Consider the following 27,945-nt stretch of genomic DNA (forward strand, 5'->3'; position numbering starts at 1 on the left):
TTATCTTCATAGTATGTAACAACAAACTCACTGTTAGCTTTCTGAATTTGTCAGAGCGAGACCATGAATGGGTTGTGGACTGGTCTGCTAAGGAAGCACAGCCAACAGGTAGGACTAAATTTCATCTTCCTTATAATTCATGCCAGGTCAGTCTAGATGAGTGGAATACAGTCAAGATCTACCAACAGTGGAGGGACAGGAAGCCACAATAGCACTCAGGACGCCAACGGAGTACAATAGAGACAAGGGCACTGTCATTATCCTCTGGATAGGTAGATTCTAATTCTGCCTAAAGAGATTCTTGTACTTTAATCAAATGGGCTCAGAAGTCCTCTGGTACTTACCAGCTTTTGCTGGTGTAGTCCAAAATGATTAACTCCTTGATTGCCCTTGAAATTTATGTCTTAATGACCACTCTGCTTTATTAGAACACACCAGTATACTAAAGACCTATCCAAAATTTAGAAGGAACTAGATACCTACAAACATCCCACAGGTGACTGAACGGAGAAATTAGATCTTGTCTGCTAATTTTCTTTCCTTGAGTATCTCCAGACCATTCCCAACAAGATCAAGTATGCATATGTAGTATCACATCATACCTTATGCTATGAGTTTATCTTGTTGGGCAGACTGTTTGTACAGGTTTTTATCTGCCGTCATCTACTATGTTACTATGTAAGTGGGTATATGCCTTCCTACCGAACAGATGGAGAGACTGAGGACTACCAAGAGAACTCACCTTATTAGGTCCTGGGCAGTCCTGAGCCACTCAGTATTTCCACTGACGAAGCTGAAAATGATAGTGAAAATTAACAAACCCCCCCAAACAGAAAATTCAGGAGGAGAAGGAAACAACCAGGTTCAAAGAGGAGACAATCGTCACACTTTTCTTTATATTTTTTGTATAAAGAACAATAGAAACAAAACATAAAGCCTTCCAGAGTCCTGTCCCTGGTGGCCGCTCCCAGCTTACAGTCCCAGGGACCAACAATACGAAACAATGCAGAGAAGAACATACACACTCTCCCCTACCACCACTACCATCACACACACATACATATAGGGAGGGTTTGAGAATGATATGGAGAGACTCAAGGAAAGAAATTTTCGGGTAAGATCCAATTTCTCTTTCTTTATCTCTCCAGACCATTCCCGACAAGTATGAAACAGAAATGTGACGGCAGATAAGGACCAAACAGCACATCCAGAGTGCCCATCCTCAGCAACCACTATCTCCTACTTTCCCTAAGAGATCTCACGTGCCTGTTCAATGCTTTCTTAAATTCAGAGACAGTCCTTGTTACCAGGGAACTATTCTATGCATCCATCACCCTTTCCGTAAAAAAGTATTTCCTTAGATTACTCTTGAGCCTATAACCTCTTAACTTCATCCTATGCCTTCTCATTCCAGAGTTTTCCTTCACTTGAAAAAGGCTGACCTCCTGCACATTAATGACAAAGGAAAGCAGAAACCAGAGTCTGGGACCAACACAATCAGAAAAATAAAATGACCAGACAACAAAGACACAAAAAAGAATTTTGTTTTCTATTTATTGATTAGACTATGTTAGTTTTTGTAATGTACATATGCCAGAACTGTTAGACCTGCCTGGGGCCTGCAAAAAAACCTCACTCACTGGCCATCAATCTCATAACAGCAATAAATCTCCAGCTTTCGAATGGGCCACCTTCAGCATGTCTGATAAAGGTCACCAGCTTTTCTCTCTATCAATCTCCATACCAAGGCATTATCCCCTTCTGAGGGAGCAATCTCCCTCCATCTACAGAACTGGCTAGCTCCTCTTCGTCTTGCCCCAATGGAATGTTCTAGCACATCAAACATTGCCAAGGCTGTGGTTTCTTCCATGTACGAACACATATTAGAGCTATAAAGTGTAAAAGAGGAACTTGAAGATGCTGCTGAAACAGGACTACTCAAAGTTTTTTAAAATGTTTTAATTATTCTCAGGCTGCACCAATTTTTCATGAATCACAAGCCTAATCTAGCCTTAAAGGCTCTCTGGGAAGCTTCACTTTTGTAGAGGGGCAGAGAGCTGGTTCTGCAGGCTGCTCCCACCATTGCTCCCCTATCTGGGAGGGGGAAGGGTGGGAGGGAGAAGGAGAGAGGAGCTCCAACATGCATAAGAGGTCACCTGCTCAAATATTAACTCAGCAAAAAGCTAGAGTTGTGCAGGCTCTGTCATTCCTAAGGGGTAAATATGTAGCCTTTGTGAACTTCCCTATTTCTCTATCAGACAAAAAGAGAGAAATGAGGGCCTGGAATGCTTCATTTATGTATTTTTGGAGCAAACCAGCAATAAAATGATTGCTGATCCTACCAGTATAAGGGTGCTGACAAAGTTTTATTGTATGTACACCATAAAAGCCACACTCTGAGGAACCCCTCCAGCTTCACTTTGGTCAAGTGCTAAACCTCTACAAATCGCACCCACCCACCAGGCGCTCACGCCCAAGCCAGGCCAAATGCACCGGCTGACACAATGAACTGTTATGATTCACTTGCAGCGCATCACCTTCCGGTTTCTTCCAGAAATCATGGAAACAAGTGGAGGGACAACAGATTGTACTCACCTAGCTGGTGCCTGCTTGCTTGCCTGATCTCAGGCCAGGGCAATTATGCCAGCTGACATGCTGAACCGCCATGACTTACCTGTAATGTGTCATCACCCTTTTCGGAAGGAGGCCAAGGAGTAGAGGTGGACCAAAAAAAATCTTCTCAGCCTATTATAAAATGCAGTAATCTTTATTCAGCACTACAGGTATACAATACTTGGCCTCCTTTCGGATTATATGTAGAGGTTTTATCCTTTACCTTTGGGTTTGTTTTTTTGTACTTCATCACCCTTTTCTCCAGGTATAGTGGAAACAAATTGAGGAAGGGGAGAGTGTTATCACTTCAGATTCCCTGACCGAGTCTTAATCTGACAAAGCGCTATAGGACAAAAGGAGGCTGTCTAGGAAGAGGCTGAAATGGTCAGTAGCTCCCGTTCTCAGATCCAACAAGGGTGAAAAGTCACCAGACACCATCAGTACTGGACATATTGGTGTGGGAATTCAGCCTTCAACTGAATCAGTTCCCAAGGGAGGCGGGAAATTTGCCCCCAACGGACTGCTGCCCGTAGCATCCTCCAGATTTTGTCTGTGAGTGGAGGAGTAGCCTAGTGGTTAGTGCAGTGAACTTTGATCCTGGGGAACTGAGTTCGATTCCCACTGCCGCTTCTTGTGACTCTGGGCAAGTCACTTAACCCTCCATTGCCCCTGGTACAAAATAAGTACCTGAATATGTAAACCACTTTGAATGTAGTTGCAAAAACCTCAGAAAGGCAGTATATTAAGTCCCATTTCCCTTTCCATCCTTATATTCCACATTTTCATAGTTGCTGCACCAGGCCACATGTCTACACCATCTACTAAAGCCAGAGAAATAACAAGAAGCTGAAGGCAGCATCAGCCCTCTACAAGGGAGTAAAGTCAGCTATGAGATCTTTTTCGCTGGCTCCATCTTCTAGTAGGGGGGAACATAATCCAATCATCTAGACTGCTTCTGCATGGACAATAAGGACATTCAAGCTTTGTGTGTAAAAGTAAAGAACAGGGGATATCTACACCTTACCTTCAACAGAACACAGAAGAGTGATGAAGCTGCCTGATGTGGAGTGGCTGAGAACCAGTGAAGCTAGGTTTCAAATCCCTAGTGGATCTTGGAAAATTGGGAAAGTCACTTAACTGCCGATTGCCCAGGTACCATGCAAGTCCTCTGAAGACAGGGAAACGCCTACTGAACCTGAATGCAACGCGCTCTGAGCTACCAATGAAAAGGTATGAGATGAAGTGAAAAATTCTTACCTCTCCAAAAGCTCCTCGACCTATCACCTTAAGGATTTCAAAGTCTTCTTTATGTAATCGCATCTGCTTCACCTTGAAAGTAAATGGTTTGGCTGAAATAAAAAAAAATACTAATCATTATAAAAAATTTTATGAATACATTTCATAAAATAGCACTTGAATTTAGAAATATGGACAAATGAAAAACCCTTAAATTCTGAGTAATGATGTCATTACATTTTAGTTTAAAAAGAAAAAGCTTTGCTGTTGATATATGTTCATTTGACTGCCAAGTCTCATATTGCTTTAAGATTCATATTTCTGAATTTAGGTTGTGCTAACCAAGTATTTTTAAAACAAAATGAAGAGGTGTGTATATGGCAAGCATATCTATGATTAAATATATTTGCAAACTGCCAGGGCAGTGTTTTTCCATTTTCTAGCCATCATGTCTTTAGTATTTGGGATCATTGTTCTGCCAGCTTCAGAAAAGCCAAGCCACAAAGCTGTATCATGCTAATGACCTCAGGAGCATGGAAAAGAAGGATCCATAAAGTAGATCTGTACTGCCTATTTTTCTCTGCAATTCCATCAAAAACAACTACCTGATATCTTCAGAATACAAGATACTGTACACAAGAATGTTGCAAAGCCAAGTGCTGTACTGCATATACTTAACTACCTGAAATCTTCAGAATACAAGATACTGTACACAAGAATGTTGCAAAGCCAAGTGCTGTACTGCATATACTTATTTACATCACAAACCAAAAGGTAGGGATGTGCCTTCATTAGCATGTCTAAAAAATATATTTTAGTGCACATTAAAATCAAACCAACACATTAAGGGCCTTTTTTTTACTAAAGTGCACTAAGCCCTAATATGGGCTTAGCACACCTAGAAAGGCTTGCCACAGGATGCAGTAAAGCGTCTTGCAGTAATTTTTCTGTTTGCACACACACTAAGCACGTGTTATTCATTTCTTTGTACTTTTTTTTTTTAAGGGAGTGTGTCATGGGCAGAAAATGGGTGTGGATGCATTATCCAGCCAGCATGCCAACATTAGCATATGCTAACTGGTTAATGCGTCCATAGCATGGGAGCCCTTAAAACCTCCTAAACAGGAGGCAGTAAATGCTCCCATATTAGAAATATTTATTATAATAAATTGCATTTATGTATGCTCCACTGTTCTAATAACTGAGAAACCTACTTGCATCTAGTAATGGAAAAAAACTGATTAGTAGAAAGATGAATAGAAAAAGATTTCTGTTCTTTATTGGGCCATTTTTGGACCTTTTCCCTTAGGTTTGTTTCTCACATTTGTGCTAAAAGTCTTAAATGATTTACAACTGTTTAACAGATGTTAATTGACTTAAGGACCTTCTTACTAAGGTGCGCTAAGAAATGGGCTTAGCATGTCCTAACATGGGACTTTCACGCTCTCTAAACCCAGTGTGTCTATAAACGAGCCTTTTTTCAATTTTTTTTTCAGGCCATGCACTGTTAGTAGCATGCAACAACTGAAAACAATTACTAATCTAGATTCTAAACCAATAGCAGCACATCATTATTTGAGCTCAGCTACTATGCTAAATACTTGACAATGTTAGTGGGACTTATCTATTTGCAGTTGGGAATTGCACCTCTTGAATGCCAATATAATGGCTCATGAATGTGTCACTTGAAAGGCTTTTTTTTTTTTTTTTTTTAATTTTACAGGAAGTTTATTCCTCCTGCTTGGGCCATGGTCAAAATACACTGTGGGAGACAGATGACAGTCATAGATAAAAGACCAAGAGATTATATCACTGGCTTCCGATCAGATACCGCATTCAGTTCAAGCTTCTCCTTCTTACCTACAAATGCACTCGGTCTGCAGCCCCTCACTACCTCTCTACCCTCATCTCCCCTTACGTTCCCACCTGAAACCTCCGCTCTCAGGACAAATCCCTCCTCTCAGTACCCTTCTCCACCAACGCCAATTCCAGACTCCGCCCATTCTGCCTCGCCTCACCCTATGCCTGGAACAGACTTCCTGAGCCCTTGCGCCAAGCCCCCTCCCTACCCATCTTCAAAGCCTTATTCAAAGCCCACCTCTTCAATGTTGCTTTCGACACCTAACCTCTATACCTTTCAAGTAACCTAGACTGCCCCAATTTATTGACCCCTACTTAACTAACTGTACATTTGTCCTTTAGATTGTAAGCTCATTGAGCAGGGACTGTCTTTCTATGTTAAATTGTACAGCGCTGCGTAACCCTAGTAGCGCTTTAGAAATGTTAAATAGTAGTAGTAGTATCTTAGCCAAGAAGCACATCACTCTTGCCTTAGATTCATCGTTGATTCATGCAAATCCAGCATTTTGGCTAGCACATAGTTATTACACACACCATTGTTCATTCATGCAAACCAATTTTTTCAACTAGCACATTGATATTACACACCTCAGAGTCTTTCTACTAAGCTGCAGCCAAAAGTGGCCTTAGCATGCCTTTATACAAGTATTCCTCGAGCGCTAAGACCATTTTTACTGCTGCCATAAAATGGCCAATTTTCTATTTTTCTCACTAATGGCCATACGCTAACACTGCCATTAGAATGCGACCATTTTTTAAATTACCGAATGAGCTCTTACAGTGTCCCTGTGGTAACCAGTTAGCGCATGGTAACGTAGATGCACCAACTGGTTAGTGCAGAATGCCCACTCTCCTCCCATGATACACCCCTTCAAAAAAAAAAAAAAAAGAGACAGAAAGGGGTTTTTTTAGTGTATGGGTAGTATGCACACATTTTGAAGCAACCAGAGGACGCATGAGTGCATCCTGTGGTATTCCATTTTTATCTGCATTAAGTGCACATTACCACATAACACAGCTTAGTAAAACGACCCCATGGTGATTTCCCTATCCCACACACTCCCATAAGTGGCTCAGGTTTTCTGTGCTGTTACATGGAAAACATTTTAGATGCTTAAAATCTTTTATAAAACTCTTTAAAATAGACACCCTAAAGCTAAATATTTGTGTCAAGTAGATGTACACTGAAGCTCTGACAATATTTTAAACTGTAAACTTTATGATTCTGTTCAAAGACAAACGATATTAAAAGGGTTCTACGTTGTTCAATATCAGATATAGATGTTTCCAAGATTAATGAAATGTCCAACTGTGCCTGAGAGTTCGAAGGTTTGTTCAAATTGTTTTTCTTGCCACTATCTCCCGGCTCAGCTAATAGAGGACTTGGTAAATAATATACTCTGTTTAGAGGAGGAATAGCTGAGTCCGGGTACAGCAAAATTTCTTTTAAGTACTTCTTAAAGAGTTCAGTAGGGCTCAACTCCTGAGTCCAAGGAAAATTTAATATTCTGAGATTGAGCCTTCTGTTAAAATTTTCAAATTGCTTAATTTTCCTATGTATCACCATTTTATCCGTTACTAGGGATTCAGTCACTGATTTTAAAGATTTTACTTCCTGCTGGAATACCTCAGTTTGTAACGTCGCTTCTTGTTTAGTTTTTTCTAAAGAATTGGTCAGAAAGTCAATTTTACTTACTAGTTGAGAAGTATCCCGAGCAGATTTTGTTATTGTCTGGTTTAAAGCCTGCAGCATTCTCCATATCGTCTGTAGGTTTATCTCCGCCGGAGGATTCCCCTCCAAAGTTGTTGCCTCAACGTACAGGGGAGGGGTAGCGCCAACCGAGGTTTGGTCTGAGACGACTTCCGTAGCAGGCTCTTCCTCCTCTCCCTGCCCCTTAATCGCTGGATGCGGAGGTCGATTATCTGGCGGCGAAAGTGATATTTCTAAATCTGAGGGGGCCGGAGCTCCTCCTACGGCTCCCAACTCGGCGTCGCTCGCCTTCACAACAGGGAAGGGCATTGTGAACCGGTCCAGTGTTTGTTGAAATGGGGAGGAAGTTCGAGCCGTTGGCTTCTGGCTCTTTACTATCCCCTTCCTTTTGGTATGGGGCATTTTCGACGAGAAGGTAGGAAAAAAGGAAAAACAAGGCTTTCAGCAAATTCACCGTGCTCAGTCCGCAAACGCTTAGGCCGCCATCTTGTCACGCCCCCCCCCACTTTATGATTCTACTAATGAATCAACACTTGATATTTTTGTATTTATATGTAAATGATATGTAAAGACCAATAAGAATAGTGAACAAAATGACAGGATTTAAAATTTTTATAGTCAAAATTAATACGACTGGAGGATAATAGTAGTATGATAATACTGAAAAACAAGTAGGGGCTATAAGTCAGATCCAGCAGTCATTTGGATTATTTTAAAATTTATGGATTATCTATGAAGATGGTGTGCACTATCATTTCTGTGCCACCTAACCCGGATGGGGATTGGCTATGGGCAAGGCTGATATGGGTTTTTCTTTGAAGTGTTAATTGTGATGGTCTGTTATTGTCTATGTAGTTTAAAGGACAGAATAATTTATTCATATTTTGATCATTTTAGAGTAATGGTTCAGATGACAATTTTGTCATCTTTGGATTACTGTAATTATCTGTACTTCGGTATTTCAATTAAATTACAGAAAAAACTAATATTTGGTAAAACAATATTTGATCATGTTTCACCTTTGCTGTTGAAACTTCATTGGCTTCCTGTGACAGCACATATTGATTTTAAGATTTGTTGTATGGTTTATAAAACATTGTATGGACAGGCTCCTGAGGAGTTTGTCTTTGAGTTTATTATTAGGGTCATCTATTACAGGTTATAGTTATTCTCATTTGCGTTTGGTGACTATGCTTCATCCCGGGATCATCAAAAGCGTGAGCGGGTTTAAATCCCTGTCACTCCATTCAGAGGCATAGCCAGACTCGGTATTTTGGATGGGCCCTTCCACGTGCACGTGCCTCCTCCCCCCCTACCACACACCACAAATCTTCCCAGTGATATTTTTTAAGAACATAAGAGGTTTTTTTTTCACCCACCCCACATCTTCTCTCTCTCCTCAGTGGCGTCCCAGCACCTGCGCACCTGTCTTTGAACTTAGTCCCTCCCCAATGTCGGTACAGGCATCCTCGGCACCTGCAGCGATTCATTCTCTCTGCATGCTCCGACCATGCAGGCGTCCATCTGCCATATCCCAACCTCACTGCCTGTTTACTGTCTGGTGGAACGTGGCAGATGGAAGCCTGCGGGGCCGGTGTAAGCAGCAAGAATGAATCACTGCAGGCGCCGAGGACACCTATACAGACACCGGGGAGGGAAGGGGTTCAGAGACAGGAGTGCAAATGCCGGGATGCCACACGGAGAAGAGGGGAGAAGAGAGCAGTGTGCCGCTGCCGCTGGGTGGGCCTGGGTGTGCACCCATAGCTATGCCACTGACTCCATTAAACACTAGGGACCAGAGGGGAAAGGTGCAGGGATTTGGCGGGAGAAGTGCCTCATGGGGGGTTGCCTTGACAAGGGACTGATCATGATAGGGGGTACACACTGACGAGGATCAAGAAGAAATAAGGTCCTGCCTGTTAATTTGCTTTCCTTTAGTCCCTCCGGACCGGCCCAGAATGACTGATGGGTTGTGCACATCTATCAGAAGGTGGAAACTGAGAAGACTGATTTTGAGGCAGCCAATAAGATTCGTGCTTAGCCCCTTGGAAACCTCAGTATTCGCATAGCAAAGCAAAAGGAAAGAGAGATACTAAGCATCTGTGTGCCAGTCATTTCATACTGCCGCCTACCAACAAAGAGACCTTACTGGCCACTGTTGAAAAATTTTGACTACTCTAAGCTGAGTCAGCAACATCAGTAATGAGCCTATGTGCAACCGTATAGAAACAGTTGAATAGACATATCCACAAATACAGATACTTTTCTTTTGTAATTTTTTTTTTAATCAAACAACTCCCACAGAAACAAAAGCGAATGAAACTAATACCAGTACAAAACTATCTCCAAGAGCAAATCAGATACCGAATAGGGCGGGATCTGCTGGACCTGAGGGACTAAAGGAAAGCAAATTAGTAGATAGGACCTAATTTCTCCTTCCTTAGCGTCCCTCCGGACCAGCCCAGAATGACTGATGGGAAGTACCAGAGCAGTAAACCACAGGAGGGACCAAACTAGAACCTGCCAGATCCCAGTAAATGAAAACCGAGACTCGATGCACCTGGACATCTCTATATCAAACAATTAACGATGTTCAAGACACCTGAAAAATTAGAGCTCAGTTCCTGCCACATGGGCCGCTGAAAGAGCAACCAGATGCAATTCTGTCCAACTCATGGGCTGATCTGAGCACTAGAATACACCTCATCAGAGTCACCAAAGAATGCTCCTGTCAATTGGAGACCTGAATCCTTTCAGAACGAGAAGGAAGTAGCTGTGCACCAAGACAGCAGAAAAAGACATGTCAAAACACCGAACAATGGACACGCAAAATAACTCTGGAACTAAGCACTCTCCTTCTATCACGCAGATGCAGTTACTACGTAGACTGCCCTGCCAACCTTCTGCAAAACCCCAGACAGGAGGGAGGGATTGAGAGAAAGAAACTGATACCCAATGTTCTCAATGGCCCAAGCCACAGAAAGAAAGAGAGCCGTGAGGGAGGGAGGGAGGAAGAAAGAGACCCTATCTAGGCCCCCTAACGCGTCCATGAAATGGCTCTGAAAATAAGAGGGGAGAGAAAAGAGCACAAAGGAAGAAGAAGTAGAGCAAGAATAAAACTATGAGTGAAATCACAAAGAGTAAAGAAAGTCACTCGGGAGACAAAAGAAGCGAACACCGACGCAAAAAGGCCACACAATCTCAGAAAGATTTGCAAAGAGTCACTCAAGGAGCAAACCGAAAGAAGCCAGCATGACTACCTGACTAAAAGGGAAAATAAGGATATTCTCCCCAGCTGAACAGCAGTGGACCAATCCATGGGTATAGGAGTGATGTCCGAGGGATCCCAAACTAAGACAAAAGACAAAGTAGAGCTCTGACAAGAGCAAGCATCCGAGCTAACCCAACAGAAGAAGATCCTGTGTCTGAACAACAGGTCCATCAGTGACAAGGCAGAAGGCATCAAAAGGCTGTACAATGACCCAGTCGTCAGCCCTGGAAAGAATTGTGGAGTCACAGAACTACCGAACTATTGATACAAAGAACCACTGAATATGGCCTCGGAGATCAAACCAAAAACACGAGGAAATACAGGAACTGTGTCTTATCATCTCTCAAGAAAAACCTAGAGGAATCTGTCTGCCTCACAAGATGACTCACAGCTCATCGAGAACACCAATCTCACCGCTCTGACAGAAGAGAACAGACAAACAGGGGCCTCTCTGACAGACCAGCGCCGAGTTCCCGAAGAGGAGGCACCAATCAATGTCGCAAGCGTATCATTTTGATCCTGGAACCACAACTGCCATCCCAGCCTAGCCAAGGTAAGAGACTGGCAGCAGAGAGAAAAATGAGCTCTAGAAAATTCCCACTGTCAACCGAGAAGCCAAGCAGCCAAGATGGGAAGCATAACTGAGTAAGGAAGGCTGTGTGAGGGCTTGGCGGAACTCCCTCCATCTCTACAACCACTCAGTAGTAATAGAGCTGTTGGAGGGAAAACAGACAAGATCTCAGGAGCCATCCTTAGACTCCCAACTCCTATAAAATAAAAGATACAGGAAGCCAACAGGCCTCCATAGAAAATGAAAAAAAAAAACACAGCTGATACTTTGGGAATCTAACAGGAGGAAATCTGCAGAAATGCCTAACTCATTAAGAAGCCGCCAGGAAGCTTGGAGTTCGAAAAAAAAAGACAAATGATCTAGAATCGCCACCAAAAGTGTGTCTGACTGGGGGAATGGGAGATGGAACAGATAGTCCTGGTGCACCATTCCCGCGCTGTAGGATCTCAGCAAGACAGGGTTAAACAGAGCAGAGGAAGGATGTAAGAGAAATGCTGAAGATAGCAACCCCTAGCGAGGCTAACCACACGGGACGCAATACTCACCATAGGAGATAGTGAGGGCTGCAGGCAGCATGCTGAGAAAGGCACCGTCAAGTCTTTGAATAATTTAGAGTTTGAGGTTCTCAGAGAGGAAGAACAACAAGGCGGCAACTATCTGCCTCAAATGGTGAAAGAAGAGGTCACCAAGGAGAAATGACATCACAAAGGAAAAAAGATAACAAGCAAGAGAAAATGAATCAAAATTCACTCATGGCCATATACGCAAGCTCTGATAGCTAAACAAAACTTATGCCAACACCTGGGAATAGGATACTGATATATGAAGTATGGAGAGAAACAAAATGGAAACCATGAGCCCATAAAAAAATACTTTGGCTCGCAATGACAGTTATAAATTCCCTGCGAACGGCTGAGGAAAAACCACTGATACACCAAGTATATAGAGAAACAAACTGCAAACTATGATCTCAGTAGAATCGTTTGGGTAGAAAACTGCCAATGCAAAATACACATAACAGAAAGTAACAAACATTAAAGAAATTCCTCGACGTCTGGAATACTGAAGGAGAAAAAAAACCCATATAGTTCCTCAAGGCTAAAAGAAGGTCCCCCTGAGAACAGACCCACAGAAACAGAAAAATACTAGAAATTGACATGCTGTCAGAATCTCAGTTGAACATGCGTTGTGCCTTTTCTAAAGTGTAAAAGTCTTTTTTTTTTTTTTTTTTAAGAATGTGACAGAATAGGAGAATCATCCCCAAACCGCCCACTGGGCTACAGAGAACTTAACAGTTCAACAGATAGTGCTTTGTTACCAAACTCAGGGATGAGAGGAGATGAGCACCTAATGTAGCAGACCAGAGAAAGCAAGGAGATCTTCCAACTGTAAGGATCTTCCAAGAGAGCACACCATAAAATATAATAGTGGGAGCTGAACCCACAAAGACAGGTACCCAAACACTTGCTCTAACTAAAAGAACACTGCTCAATAGTTAGTCATACCAAACCAGTCAGACAGCCCTCCATCAGAAAAGAATCCTTACCCGAGACAGTTTTATTTACACTCGTATAGTATCAGATTCTGGCAGTTTCGATGCAACAAAAGGGAAACCACAGGACAGAGTACCAAAGCCTCCCGCTCCAGACAAACATAAAACATGGCAGCCTGCACGCTAGATCACTTCATCATAAAACTCCTAAAAAAATAAAAAATAAAAAAATAAAAAGAGAGAGAGAGAGAGAGTCTGCCCCTGCACACTCAAAACTCTCATTCTGCAATGGATGTTCGTCCTTCAAATTAACAGCACGAAAGGCTGAGGAAATCTTCATCCCTCATGAGGAGACCTCGTAGCGATACTGAAGAGGCCTCCGGAACGATAGCAGACCACTGTCAGAAAGGACTGCGCCGCTCCTCCACAGCTACAAACAAAATGGCAGAGGTTTGCACCGAAAACCCAAGCAATGTAGAAAGCTGCTGATGCCATACTTAAAACCAGCACTGCTTCGCTAAACTGAGAAGTCCTCATACCTCCACTTTGGGGTTTTTTTTTTTAACTGAACTAACATCTTTCCGGAACAACCACCTGGCACTTGAACCCAAACCAGAAAAGAGGAAAAGGAACTATAACACGCTCCCGAGCCCAAGTCCAAATCCTTGCAGGGAGACAGACATGACAGCAGGCTAAAGCCATTGCACCTACCTGCTTTTTGTTTTGTTTAGGCTCTGCAAACTCCCTTCCCTCGAAGGGGTTGAGGCCAGCAACGGACCACAGTTCACCCTGAGCCCTCAGGTATACAGGGAAAGCTTGGCGATAGGAGGTGGGAGGGACCTGGTCACCCGAGTGCACAACCACCGAGGCATCAGAGAACCCCCACGGTCCTCAGCCAGCAGATAACCAAAATGGCGCACTGATGTATAAGAGAAAAGAAAACTTCAAACTTATTAGACTGAGAAAGAAATAGGTACATTTACCTGAGCTAACAGAAATTAGAAAACAGAATAGACATTTTGAGACCAAGGGAGCTCACCACATCCACCACCTACTGGAGACTGAGAATACTGAGGTTTCCAAGGGGCTGAGCACGGCTCTTATTGGCTGCCTCAAGATCAGTCTTCTCAGGCTCCACCTGTTGGTAGGCGGCAGAACCCATCAGTCATTCTGGGTCAGTCCGGAGGGACGCTAAGGAAACATCAACATTTAGACATGCTCCTTGTGTCTATCTTTTGCCAAACAGACTTAGATTCTCTTTGTGAAGTGGGGAATCCACCTCTGTATCGTAAGCCCACCCAAGACACTTCCTCTTCTTCCCCTACCCATGCCCCTTTGACATCTAAATGTAGCAGGAAATGAGGAGAAAATATTTTTTCACTCAACAAATAGTTAAGCTCTGGAACTAGTTGTCAGAGAATGTGGTAACGGCAGTTAGCATATCTGGGTTTAAAAAAGAAAGGTTTGGACAAGTTCATAGTCTTCTACTGAGATAGACATGGGAAGCACCCCTTGCTATGGGACTTGTAGTATGGAATGTTGCTACTATTAGGGTTTCTTGTTGAAGGCAGAATACTGGGCTGGATGGACCATTGGTCTGACCTAGTATGGCTATTCCTATGTTCTTGTACCTGAGACAATGAAGGGTTATGTGATCTGTCCAAGATCTCAAGGAGCAGCAGCTGGATTTTAACCTTGGATTCCCTGGTAACTGCCTTTAAGAAATCACTCAAAACTTACCACTTTTCTGAATCTTTTTCCTCTCTCTACTACATATTATCTCTGTTTTATTCTTATCTCACCTTTCTAGTTATGTATACCACTTTTTTTTTTGTTACATTTGTACCCCGCGCTTTCCCACTTATGGCAGGCTCAATGCGGCTTACATGGGGCAATGAAGGGTTAAGTGACTTGCCCAGAGTCACAAGGAGCTGCCTGTGCCGGGAATCGAACTCAGTTCCTCAGTTCCCCAGGACCAAAGTCCACCACCCTAACCACTAGGCCACTCCTCCACTTGAACTGCAGACCATTTTAATTTTGTAAACCGCTTAGATGCCTATGTGCAGGCCCTAGCGGTATATCAAGTGTAATAAAATAAACAAACTAAAGGCCAGCACACCTGAAGCTCAGTGGCCATTTGGCAACCTGACAAAAGAATTTATAGTCAAATCATATTATGGTTGCACTGGACATATGTTACAGTGCTGGACTGGGAAGCTAAGGCTTACCGGGAGTCAAGTGTTAAAAGTGCCTGTGTATATTTCCAGAATACTGCAATATTGTTCTGTGTAATATGCTGAATTATTTTTCTGCATTTTGATTTGATAATAAATTAACCTGTCTGTGCCTTCTCTGAACCAAAGTCCTGTAAGCCTCAGGCTAACAGCTGAAACTAAAAGCATAAACTCTGTGTGACCCAGAGACTGTACTTCGTGACAAGCTGGTTTTGCAGCTTTGCAGAAAGAGGAACCTAGAGCAAAAATGTTCCAGCCAGTGACGTAGGACAGAATGTGGTTAAGGGCTTTTTGGAGTTATCTGGACCTGCAGGCATAAGATAAAAGGTTGCTGGTGAAGTGGACTGTGAAGCAAGCGAATAAACAATCTAATCGGTATGATGTTGCTCTGGATCACCCTAATTATCTTGATCAGCTGTAGAAGCAAATGTTTAGCAATATTGGGGGTAGGTCTAATGCTTGCAAATTATTAGAATTATATGGTGTTTGAAAAAAAAAGGTATATAACATAAGTGTCAGCTGGACTTAGTCGGAGATGTGCTTAGAGACTGCACCTGTATGCATCATGTGTACGCTCCCATGAGAAAAGCATTGTAGACTCTACCATTATTGACTGTCTGTTTTTCTAACTTGGTAAGTGAATAAAGCTCTGCATTTTCTCATATCTTTGTGGCGTCCACTTTGTTTCTCCCTAACTACTGGAGTGTGTGGAGCATTCCTCTGGGTTGGGAAGAGCAGTGTGTTTAAGTAATACAGGTAATTAGGAGGGGTCAGGCAGTAGTTGCACCTAGTCTTTTTATCTATTTTTTATTTTCTTTTTGTTCACTTATCAGCCTTGGACATCAAAAGGGACTGAATTAGCATTTTGCATTAAATCCTGCCACAGTTCCCATAATTTTCCCCTACGTCTATTTATGTTTAAAATGAATTGGAGAAAATATTTCTTCACTCAACGTGTACTTAAACTCTGGAATTAGTTGCCAGAAAATGTAATAAAAGTGATTAGCTTAGCAGGGTTTAAAAAGGTTTGGATGGCTACCTAAAGGAAAAGTCCATAGACCACTATTAAAATGGACTTGGGGAAAATCTACTGCTTATTTCTACAATAAGAAGCATAGAATGTTTTTATTGTTTTGCAATCTTGCCAGGTACTTGTGACCTGGATTGGCCACTGTTGGAAACAGGATGCTGGGCTTGATGGACCTTCAGCCTGTCCCAGTATGGCAATATTTATGTACTCGTATGTGCTTATGGGATTTTTAATACTATACATTTGTTTAAAGTACATTTTATGGTATTTCAGTGTCATGTGGCCAGAGGCCAATTTCTAGTAAATATGACAACTTTGCAAAATTTGGTTTGGTGACCTCTAGGATCAGGCAGCTTCAAAGTGTACATTTCACAAGACCCCACAGTCATTCACAAGGGAAAAATATTCAACATAAAGGACTATTTTACATGCTCATCTTCCAATATGGTATATATCATTCAGTGTAAAAAATGTAACGAAGGATGCTATATTGGAGAAACAGGCCAGATGCTTAAGATAAGATTCAATCTGCACAGACATCACATGAAAACAGCCGGTGCCAGTCAAGCCCCCACCCCTGTGGGCCAACACTTTACAAGACCAAATCACTGCACCAGTGATTTCACAGTAAGAATACTGAAAGGTGGGATTCAAGATGGCGCCCAAGCAGGACGTATAGCAAAGACGCTCCCAAAAAGAAAATTTTTCTTCGACGATTTTCTTAGTTAAACATGCCGAAAAGGAAAGGGAAGCTAAGGGGACCACCCCTCCCAAAGCAAATCCCTACCTTGCCTGGGCAGCAGTCATTGACTACATTTCTGGTATCGACTCCGACTTCGGACGCATCCGCTAGCGGAGCAGGGAAGAGCTCCGCTCAGGAGAGCGAACTTTCGATTAGTCCGTTAGGACCTGTGACCCCCGACGCTCTCGCACGCACCTGGAGGAACTGTACCGAATCCCTAGACTAGTGGGGCTTCGAAGGAGTGGCCTTCCCCAGAAGCGATAGCGGAGCCCAGAGAGATCTTGGGGCTAGCTGAGGGAGCCCAGCGAACGCCAGAAATGCCAACAGGGGAGATTACTGAGGTATTGCCTGAAACAACTACGCCAGAAGAAGTTTCTGCTTGCGTATTGGCGATACAACCCTTAGTCAAGCCCCAAGAGGTGTTGCTGGAATCGATTTGGACAGCATTGGAATCGCTTCACAAGGTCTGTACCTCTTTTATAACGTTATCCTTGAACAATTCTTCTCAGATAAAATCTCTTAAAAGACAAATGGAGGGAGTAATAATAAAGCAGACTGACCTAGAGACGCAAATTGGGAAAATATCTCAACAACAAGTTCATATTGTAGGAGATTGTGCCTCTATACAAAGAAAAATAGAGAATATGGAAAATTTATCAAGAAATCTAAACCTACAATTTCTAAACTTTCCAAAATCTCAATTTGTTGCCCCGAAGGATATGTTTGCTAAGTTTCTTAAAGAAATATACAATTATTCAGATCACACACTCCCTCCTCTTCAAAAGATTTACTATTTGGAAAAGAAACCTCCTTTACCTCAAGTTACTTCTAAACAGGACATTCCTCCTGAAACACTGGATTTGACAAACTTTTTGGAGCAGTCTGTGGATAATACAGAAACCAGAGCGACATTGATTGTATCTTTTGTCTTCTTACAAGATAAAGAATCTTTATTGAGACTTTATTTTAAAAATATTTATCCTGAGTTTAAAGGAAGCAAAGTCTCTGTGTTCCCAGACATTGCTCGTTGGACTCAGCAAAGGCGGAAAAAGTTCCTGGATATGAGGCAAGAATCTTTAAATGTTGGAGCAGTTTTCCAATTACGATTCCCTTGCAAGTGTATTTTGATATTCAAGGATAAAAAATATATATTCTTTGAACCTGAACAATTAAGGTCATTCCTTGATATGAAGAAAAACCAATGCTAATTCCATCTCTGGTTTACGGTTCTGTAAATTAAGGAGTACCACTGCTTGTTTTTCCTTAAACTTTAAGTTAATAGCACCAAACTTCCTTTGGTTTAATCAATCTTGAATCCCACTCCTTCTCTTTTTGGTGGACTGTTGTAACCAGATTGTAGAGATGTTTTCTCTGTATATTATATTCTTTAGTGTATTTGAGTTTATATCTGGTGTATCTTTTCAAAGATGGATTCTTTGTATTATCACTAAAATAATAAATAAATAAAAAGAATACTGAAAGGTAATTTTAAAACAATACAGGAACGTAAGACCTTTGAAATAAGAATGATTGAATATTTTGACACCCAACAAACAGGACTTAATAAGGATCTGGGTTTTCTAACCCATTATAAACCATGAAGCTGTATTCCTCTGTTTATTACCTTCCTCTCACCTACCAACATCCATCCTGTTAGAATATCAATGAAATGCTTTGATGTCCCCATGCATACCCCCACTCTCCCAGACTGTCAAAGTGATGCTTTGATGTTTCTCTTATATATACTATCTGCCAACACATTTGCTTATTTCCGATCTGACGAAGAAGGGCAACCTTCGAAAGCTAATCAAGAAATGTATTAAATTATGTCCAATAAAAAAGGTATCATCATATTTTCTTTTCCATGTTTTATTTTGTTTGATTTCTATTGATAAAGTGTACCCCGAAATTAAAAAAGAAAGAAAAGGTTTAGAAGCACTGCATTTGAGCTCTATAAAGAGGCATCAATCTATTTGGACTTACTGAGAATTAGTCGTAATGGCTTTTTTGACTGCTGCTTCACACTATCATCAATATGTCATTCATAGTTTCTTGCTAGCCATTTACCAGAGTTAAGCCGAGCAATGTGTATTGATTGATAGTTTGGTATATTAAATTCCATTTGCTATTTGAATACTCAACTTTCAAATTTTTCTAAATACTCCTGCAACTTTACAAAATCAGCTTATATCTGAAATAGGCAATATTTTTTATGCTTGTGCTACTATCCAATTTGTAATAACCTTTTCTAGGAAAGGCAGAATGAAAATTGTAAATTATACACAAATTGTAAGTGCCATGATTTAAATTAATGAAAAGAAACAAAAACAGCATGTTACACTAGTTTATTTCATAAATTTATTCCTTTATAGTCTACCCTTCCATAATAATGAATTCAAAATGGAAACATTCACTAAAATATTACAAAAAATATCATATAATAAAACTGGAAAAAGACAGTACAACAAAACACACAGAATTAACAAGTCAATATGCTAAAAAACAAATAGAACATCAACTTAAAAAAAAATTAGTAACATACTAAAAACAAACAGGTCTATATAAATTACATTCTAAGCAATAAAATTAAATATTAAATGCTGCAATCAACCCCTAAAAAGGGCACTTAGTATAATTAGCATTGAATAGAACAATTGAACCACATTAAATTAAAATTCATTCAAATTTCAAGTCCAGACTCAATTCATTGAAGTCCAGACACAAAACAGGTATTTTTGGTTGAGCATAACACTACAGCATGTTTGAAAATTCAACCAAACTAATCAACAAAACAAACTTAAAGCACATTCAGCAAGTTTAATGTATCACTTAAGGCAAGTCTCTGTTTTTCACATATGCTCAAACTAAAACTGCTCATCACAGCAAATTGTTGTAGACAAGCCTTTCCCCACAAATATTTGTAGACTATAAATTAGCATTAACAGCACACAATGAAAACTGAGCATGTGCTCATAGTTTCATTAAATATGATTTGTATTTCCCACAATTTACACTCAGTGGAAAAGTGGGAACCAATGGTTATGAATATTCAAAACCACAGCCTCCAACAGAAATAACTGGACAATTTAACTGCTTATCTTTATGCTCAATATTTATCAAATAAGAGGAGTACTGAATAATGGTCATCACTTGAGGTCTAGGCAGCCATTTTAAAGAAGCGGCGGCAGCAGGCAGCAAAGAGTGGGGGTTCTTTCCTGCCTCGAAGAGGTCACTAGACCACCAGGATGTGTTACAGTAGGTTCAGGCGGGGGAGAGAGAAGGTCCACCTGCCTGCCCAGAAACCGGGACAAACAGGCAGACTGGTAAAAACTGTACCGACCCTCGACAGTTCCCTGAAAAGAAAATGGCATGTCCAGGGGAATCTAGACGTATGGCAACCCTAGGGGAGGGGAAGCTTCTATGGTTTCAGCAAATTCCTAGAAACATTAAGAGCCACCGGTGCAAAGCTTCCTTACTTTCCACATACCATATTGTTTCTAATAATAGCCTACCCTACCATATTGTTTCCAATAATAGCCTACCCCACCCCCATTTCAGCTCAAAAAACCCTGTGATTTTTATCTTAAAAGTCAAATTATAGCCCTCCTCTGTCATAAATGCCTGACCTCTGCAACACAACACTAAAGTACGTAATGGATATTACACAACTCTCCTTTATGTGGTCGTACCACATGAACCTTATCCTACCATAACATCACTTTGTATTTGTTTACCCCGGAGTCTGCAAACACCTCTCCAGTACTATGTAAGCCACATTGCGCCTACAAATAGGTGGGAAAATGTGGGATACAAATGTAACAAATAAATAAATTGTTCTCCTCCACCATTAACCTCCCTCAATGACCAGATCTCTCTTCTTACCTTTTTTCATAGTTCTGCTACTGGGCCAATGCAGAGCCTTGAGCAGGCACAGATACTCAAGGCCGCGCACTGGCTCAGCACCAGAACTGTGAGAAGACAAAAGAAGAGCGATCCAGTCATCATGTGGGCAAAGGGATTGGAGAGAGAAGGGGAGCAATGCCTGTTACTGAGGGGGGAAAAGTGGAGGAGAAAAATGGTGCCTTCCATTATAGCCCACCCTAGACTTCAGAAAACCCATTGTTTCTAATAGCAAACTAGGTGTTTATTAGAAATACAGTAGCTTAAAAGAACCGCTCCTAGATGAGGAGGATATGTGAGGACTCGAAACCTATTGTCTGTGGAAAATACCTGCTACAGGTAAGTAACTTGGTTTTCTCAAAAGACATATAGGATTGCAAGTCCTCACAAATAAGTCTCAGACAGGTTACCTCCAACAAGAAGAAAAAAATAAAAGTAATACATGAGGACAGCTTTCTAAGCCTACTGTTGCATTAGGAATCCCTTTCCAAACAAAACTCAAATGAGAACATATGGACTGAAGTCCATATTGCACTCTGCAACTATCATCCGGTAGATGCTGATCTAAAGCAGGCACAGTCATTGCTTGAATATTATAAACCTTGACAAGACCTGCTAGCTCAAGTCTGCAAAGGCATAAGGAAATGAAGTCTGTTAGCCAAATGAATAACATACACTTGGCAACAGCATTCCAGATTTAAAGGAACCAAAAAGCCAGGTGGACTTTAGTTCACTCAAAGTAGGATATGACTCATCTGCAGTCCCAAGTGTGTAAGAAAACATTGGCAGAACAATTAAGCGGGAAATACACCACCACCTTAGGAACTTTGGATGTATGCACAGAAACCAACCAATTGTTGAAAAACTTTATACAGAGCGGATCAATCACTACAGCCTGGCGCTCACTGGCTTTATGTGCTGAAGCGATACCATCAAAACTAAGACTCTCTAGATCAGATACTCTAATAGGTCAAAAGAAAGCTTTCATCAGCTGTATTAGAAAAACAGTTAGTGATAGAAGCAAGCTCAGAAAGTATTCCAGCAGTTTTTGTGTAGACAGGAAAAGTAGAACCTTACTGTTATATCATATAGCAAACACTGGGCCTTCAGGATTGAGAAAAATGCAGTCCTTTATTTATGATGAAAACCCGACACGGGCCGTGTTTCGGCATGCAAATGCCTGCATCAGGGGTCTTAATCAGCAGCAGAGGGTGAGACAAAGACTGGGTGGGCCTGGGCCCACCTGCAGCTACACTCCAGCGGAGAAGAAGAAGAAAGGAAAAAGTGGTACAGTCCCAAATGTTTTTTCCCCCAGAGCCTGTGTCCAGAAAGTAGGTACAACTGAGCGAGTAGGCAAAAAAGCCGAGACTGTTCAACTGTAAGAGCCAATTCCTCCGCCACTACCGGGAAAACAAACCTTCCCGTTCCCGCTAAGATAAAAATCAGCAGAAAGAAAAACACAGCTGATTTTTATCTTAGCGGGAACGGGAAGGTTTGTTTTCTCAGTAGTGGCGGAGGAATTGGCTCTTACAGTTGAACAGTCTCGGCTTTTTTGCCTACTCGCTCAGTTGTACCTACTCTCTGGACACAGGCTCTGGGGGGGAAAAAATTTGGGACTGTACCACTTTTTCCTTTCTTCTTCTTCTCCGCTGGAGCGTAGCTGCAGGTGGGCCCAGGCCCACCCAGTCTTTGTCTCACCCTCTGCTGCTGATTAAGACCCCTGATGCAGGCGTTTGTACGCCAAAACACGGCCCGTGTCGGGTTTTCATCATAAATAAAGGACTGCATTTTTCTCAATCCTGAAGGCCCAGTGTTTACTTTGTCTGTTTGTTTGGTTGCTTTTGTATACTGTTTTCCCTCTTTTTTGTGACGATATCATATAGCAAAACATCTTCCATCCACATCCTCTCCTAGAAACCAGAAGAATGTGTGTCAAGTTATCAAGTAGATTCAGGATAGAACTCCAGTTTGGTGGCCATTAAGAGCAGACGTGTGAATCCGTTCCTCAATCCCTCTACTCTCTTACTTCCTACAGCACGCAATTCTAGGTGAATTCTATGCAGACTGCAAGACAAGGCAAGGCAAAGTGGTGGGTCACTGGAGACGAAGCTGTGATGCCATGCTTTTTAAACTCCAAAACCATTCCTTTAGGGAGTTGTATGCAAGCAAGTCTGTGAAGTCGTCAGCTGGAGCAGAGCAAGGTGGGTGGCATTAGAAGTGCACCAGTACTGGCAGCACCATCTGAATCAACAGTGGCAGAGATGAATAAGGAGCCATCGCTGCGGTATGTTTTGCTTAACAGACAGCAAATATGGTGGTGGATAAGCAGAATGAAAAACTAGATGCAATAAGCATGCAGGTGGAGTCCACTGAAGGTAAAAGCCATGAGATTCTTTTCGTTAGCAACAAAGACCAGAACTTCAGTACTGCACTGAAAAAACAAAGAGGACTACTTGGCTGACAAAATGGAAAAGTAGAAAAATCACAGTAACCTTGAGTATTTTTGGTCTCCATGAAGGTATAGCAAAGGGGGACACTGTATCCTATCTGGAAGTTTATGTTGCACTGTTTCCCTAACTCCCTGGTGCAACTGGCATACAAAGTAGAAAAGGCTCACAAGGAGCTCAGACCCAAGCAGAGACCAGGGGTGCCACCAAGGGCTTTTATATTGAAACTACTGCGGTTTCAAGAGGTGGACTATGTATTGAAATTGGCCAGACAGCAAAAATCCTGTAAATATGAGAACTCAGTAGGTACACATATTCCCTGATCTTAGTGCAGAGACAATGCGGAGGAGGAAGAATCTAAGGAATTACAAACAGGTCCCGCAGCACAGAGGTCTGCAAGTTGGCCAATGGCATCCAGCTAAGCTAGTCCTTACAGTAGAAGGCAAATGAATTTTTACAAACAGAAAAAGACAGATCTTTATAAAGTCTTTAGCTTGGCCCTCTGCTTCCAAGAGTAGCACAATATGGCCATGTAACATAGTAACATAGTAGATGACGGCAGAAAAAGACCTACACGGTCCATCCAGTCTGCCCAAGATAAACTCATATGTGTATACCTTACCTTGATTTGTATCTGTCTTTTTCAGGGTACAGACCGTATAAGTCTGCCCAGCAGTATTCCCCGCTTCCCAACCACCAGTCCCGTCTCCCATCACCGGCTCTGGCACAGACCGTATAAGTCTGCCCTCCACTATCCACACCTCCCAACCACCAACCCCTCTTCCCCCAACCTGCTCCGCCACCCAATTTTAGCTAAGGTTCTGAGGATCCATTCCTTCTGCACAGGATTCCTTTATGCATATCCCACGCATGTTTGAATTCCGTTACCATTTTCATCTCCACCACCTCCCGCGGGAGAGCATTCCAAGCATCCACCACCCTCTCCGTGAAAAAATACTTCCTGACATCTTTCCTGAGTCTGTCCCCCTTCAATCTCATTTCATGTCCTCTCGTTTTACCGCCTTCCCATCTCCGGAAAAGATTCGTTTGCGGATTAATACCTTTCAAATATTTGAACGTCTGTATCATATCACCCCTGTTCCTCCTTTCCTCCAGGGTATACATGTTCAGGTCAGCAAGTCTCTCTTCATACGTCTGGAACGCAAATCCCATACCATTCTCGTAGCTTTTCTTTGCACCGCTTCCATTTTTTAACATCCTTCGCAAGGTAGGGCCTCCAAAACTGAACACAATACTCCAGGTGGGGCCTCACCAATGTCTTCTAGCTACGGCCACCGCCTTGTCGCACTGTTTCATCGCCTTCAGGTCCTCAGATACTATCACCCCAAGATCCCTCTCCCCGTCCATGCCTATCAGACTCTCCCCGCCTAACACATACGTCTCCCTTGGATTTCTACTCCCTAAGTGCATCACTTTGCATTTCTTCGCATTGAATTTTAATTGCCAAACGTTAGACCATTCTTCTAGCTTCTTCAGATCTTTTTTCATGTTTTCCACTCCCTCCGGGGTGTCCACTCTGTTGCAAATCTTGGTGTCATCCGCAAAAAGGCAAACTTTACCTTGTAACCCTTCGGTAATGTCACTCACAAATATATTGAACAGAATCGGCCCCAGCACCGATCCCTGAGGCACTCCACTACTCACCTTTCCCTCCTCCGAGCGAACTCCATTCACCACCACCCTCTGGCGTCTGCCCGTCAACCAGTTCCTAATCCAGTTTACCACTTCGGGTCCTATCTTCAGCCCATCTAGTTTATTCAAGAGCCTCCTGTGGGGAACCGTGTCAAAAGCCTTGCTGAAATCTAAGTAGATTACGTCCATAGCACGTCCTTGATTTAATTCTCCTGTCACCCAGTCAAAGAATTCAATGAGATTCGTTTGGCACGATTTCCCTTTGGTGAAACCATGTTGTCATGTAGTAGAGAAAGACCACTCAGTGGTCTGATGGCTAAAAGCCAGGGTTTGGCATAGAAAAAACATCAGTCATGAACATGACTGGGGCAGCATAACAATTTTCACAACAACCAGAAGCACAGCTCCTAGCCTTTGAAGGGGGGAGGGGGCGCAGAGACCTCCTGAATTCAGATTCTGGCACTGACGGAAAATAATGGTCCAGAGACATCTAGTGCCAAGTCAGCATCTGGAGAGTGCATGCCATCACATTCTGTTACTGTGGCAGAGATCAGCAAAGCAGATATGTAAACCATGAGGACTATGATTTACATGTGTAGTCTGGATGAATAAGAAGGAAGAAGTGCCTCAAGGGAAAAGTGATCGATAAAGTGGGGAATAGCGAGATGTCAGAAGGAGGGACAATTTGTGTGGCAGGAGGGGGGCGGGTGGAGGAAAGCTGAAAGCAAATAATCTGGGGGAGGGGAGGGGAGGGGAGGAGGAAGAGCAGATTGGGAGAGTAAGGGTGGGGCAACCTCTGAGAAAAATAGATCTGGGGGTGAGGTAGGAGTATATAAGAAGTTTTAGAGCACAGGCAGTTTTTAGATGGCGAGCACCAAATATAAAATTATTACATGGTACGTAGATAGTATCAATCATCTAACTAAAAGAAAGAGAGTTATGAAACTGTTGAAAGATAACAGACTGTGTTCCTATAAGGAGATGAAAATCTTCAGTGAAAGATAGAAAGCTACAACAGAAGGATTGGAGTTAGGTTCAATATTCCTCCTATGGCTCCAAAAAAAAGGAGTTATTTTGATCAGGAAGTCTATCCCATTTGTGGTCTACAACAGAGAAACAAATGATCAGAGGAGATTTATATGGTTGTAAGGTGAAAAAAAATCAGTAAGTGGTAGTTACTCTGGTTAACCTGTATGTACCCAAAGGCCCCAATGGGAATTTTTACAGGAAAGCACTTTGCACCATTTACCCTAAGCTAGTAGGGTAGTTGACTGTAGGAGCGGATATGAACTTTGTTATGGGCAGGGATGAACGTAAGGAAAGATGGTAGATTCAGGGCAACCATGCCTCTCAACATCTAGGCTCTTAGTGAGGAGGATCTGATATTGGGATGCAGGTATCTCCTGCACCTGTATAATCAATGTTGGACTATTCTCCAATATGACCAATCTCTTTATGAACAAGTCCTGAAGAAAAGAAATCCAAACTTGCCTTGGCCAAAAGAAGGCTATAAATCATAGCTCCTTGGTTTTGTTCTACATATAGTTTCCAACTATACAAATGTTAACTAGAACATTCAAACTTAAGGAAATCACAATAGTGAGAAATGAAAAAAGGGGAAAGAACCCAAGCCAATGCTATGGTGTCAATCACAAGTCATTCTTTGAACCAAGCTAGCCTCTTACTGATCTTCTTGCAGTGCTCCTCTTTGAAAACTGTCAACACCAAGCTCAAACAGCGTACAACAGATGAGATTATCTACTCCTGAGTTACTTGAGGATGTATTGGTGGCCTGTTTCCAGGTGGCTGCTGTACCCTTACAGACATCAGGAAGGAAGAGGAGTTCTCCAGAAAGTAATTAGTAGATATAGCATACCTCTGCATTCTCAATACCGTGCTCTGACAAGAACCAATGTTGATGCTGTTTCACCTCCGCTCGATGCATCATTTAAGCAGGCATTGCTGATCTTGCTGGCCCTTATTAATGTCGATGCATCCCCATTATTCAGTGAAGGCCTTGAACCCTTCAAACTTAGATATACCAAAGATTCTCTCTCTTTGTTCTTCATGGCCACAAACCCGTGACTGGGCCCAAAGCATTGCATGCATTAGGTATGAGTATCCATTCCAGATATGGTACTGTACCACCCTCACTTTTTAAAACCATTAGATTTTTTTTGTGGGATATGCCACCAAAAATTATAACCACAGAGAAGTCAAGAGATGATTTTCAAAAACAGAAGGCTTGGCCTGGTCACCAAGCACCATAAAAGAGGCAACAAGGTGAACACACAGAAAGAGACAAGTAAATTTTCATCTGACTGCAAAGAGAAGAATGCCTATTTAGCTCCACAGAAAAAAGAACTGAGGCATCCCTACATGGGAAATAGAACACACACACACTATGATGCTCTAAAAAGCTTATAGAAATTGACACAAGCTATATAAGCTTTTTTTTCCCCCATACCAGACTCCGTTGGATGACATCTCCAACTTGTGAGGACTTGTAATTCTGCTTCTCCTCAGAGAATATTTTTATCAATTGTAGATGTTCAACACAGCAAAACTATAACTCAGCTCCTTCTGTCAACCTCAGGGAAACCAAAATACCAACATTCATCTCAAGGGCACAAATTGATACTGTGCTATCTGATATAACAAAAACATTAATAAATATGTCTTTTGATGAAGAGATAAACAAGTTTAAGCTTCCCAAGAGAATAATCCTGGTTTCGAAACATACATGTTTCATTTCACGTCTCTGGTAAATGGTATTTGCTTTAACCTTGAGCAAGATTTATTATGACATAATAAAACCACAATTTCACTATTTAGGTTTTGTTTTTCTCACTACCTAAAAGCTTTCTAGATGTATGTTTTTATATGAAACGAGACAATCTCAAATCTGAAATCCATCAGCTAGTTACAATATTATTCAGAAAAAAGCTTTTTAAAAACCTCACAGGTTTTATACAAAGACGTTACCGTACATTAACTGATCAGACTTTAGATTCCTGCTTCAGATGCCTCAGACACATTGGAAAAAATTTCTGAAACATCCAAGAGGTGCCAAAAGCTAATGCACAAGACTTACATTTGGGTAATTGACATTCCAACCCCTTACATGGCCAATTTGTACTTAAGTCAGCTGTGCAGAAACAATTTGGCAAAAAGTAGCATCTTTA

At 41.8% G+C, this 27,945-nt stretch overlaps 1 protein-coding gene across 1 annotated transcript in view; it reads right to left on the reverse strand.

Annotated features, from left to right (window-relative positions):
* The window catches only part of LOC115465558 (serine/threonine-protein kinase MRCK alpha-like), an 806,479-nt gene that overhangs the window by 658,201 nt on the left and 120,333 nt on the right, over window positions 1-27,945 (reverse strand). The window contains 1 exon segment of the mRNA XM_030196108.1: window positions 3,871-3,962. Within this exon segment, the coding sequence (XP_030051968.1) occupies window positions 3,871-3,962 (92 nt within the window).

The sequence above is a fragment of the Microcaecilia unicolor genome, chromosome 3 (assembly GCF_901765095.1).
Source record: "Microcaecilia unicolor chromosome 3, aMicUni1.1, whole genome shotgun sequence".
NCBI lineage: Eukaryota > Metazoa > Chordata > Amphibia > Gymnophiona > Siphonopidae > Microcaecilia > Microcaecilia unicolor.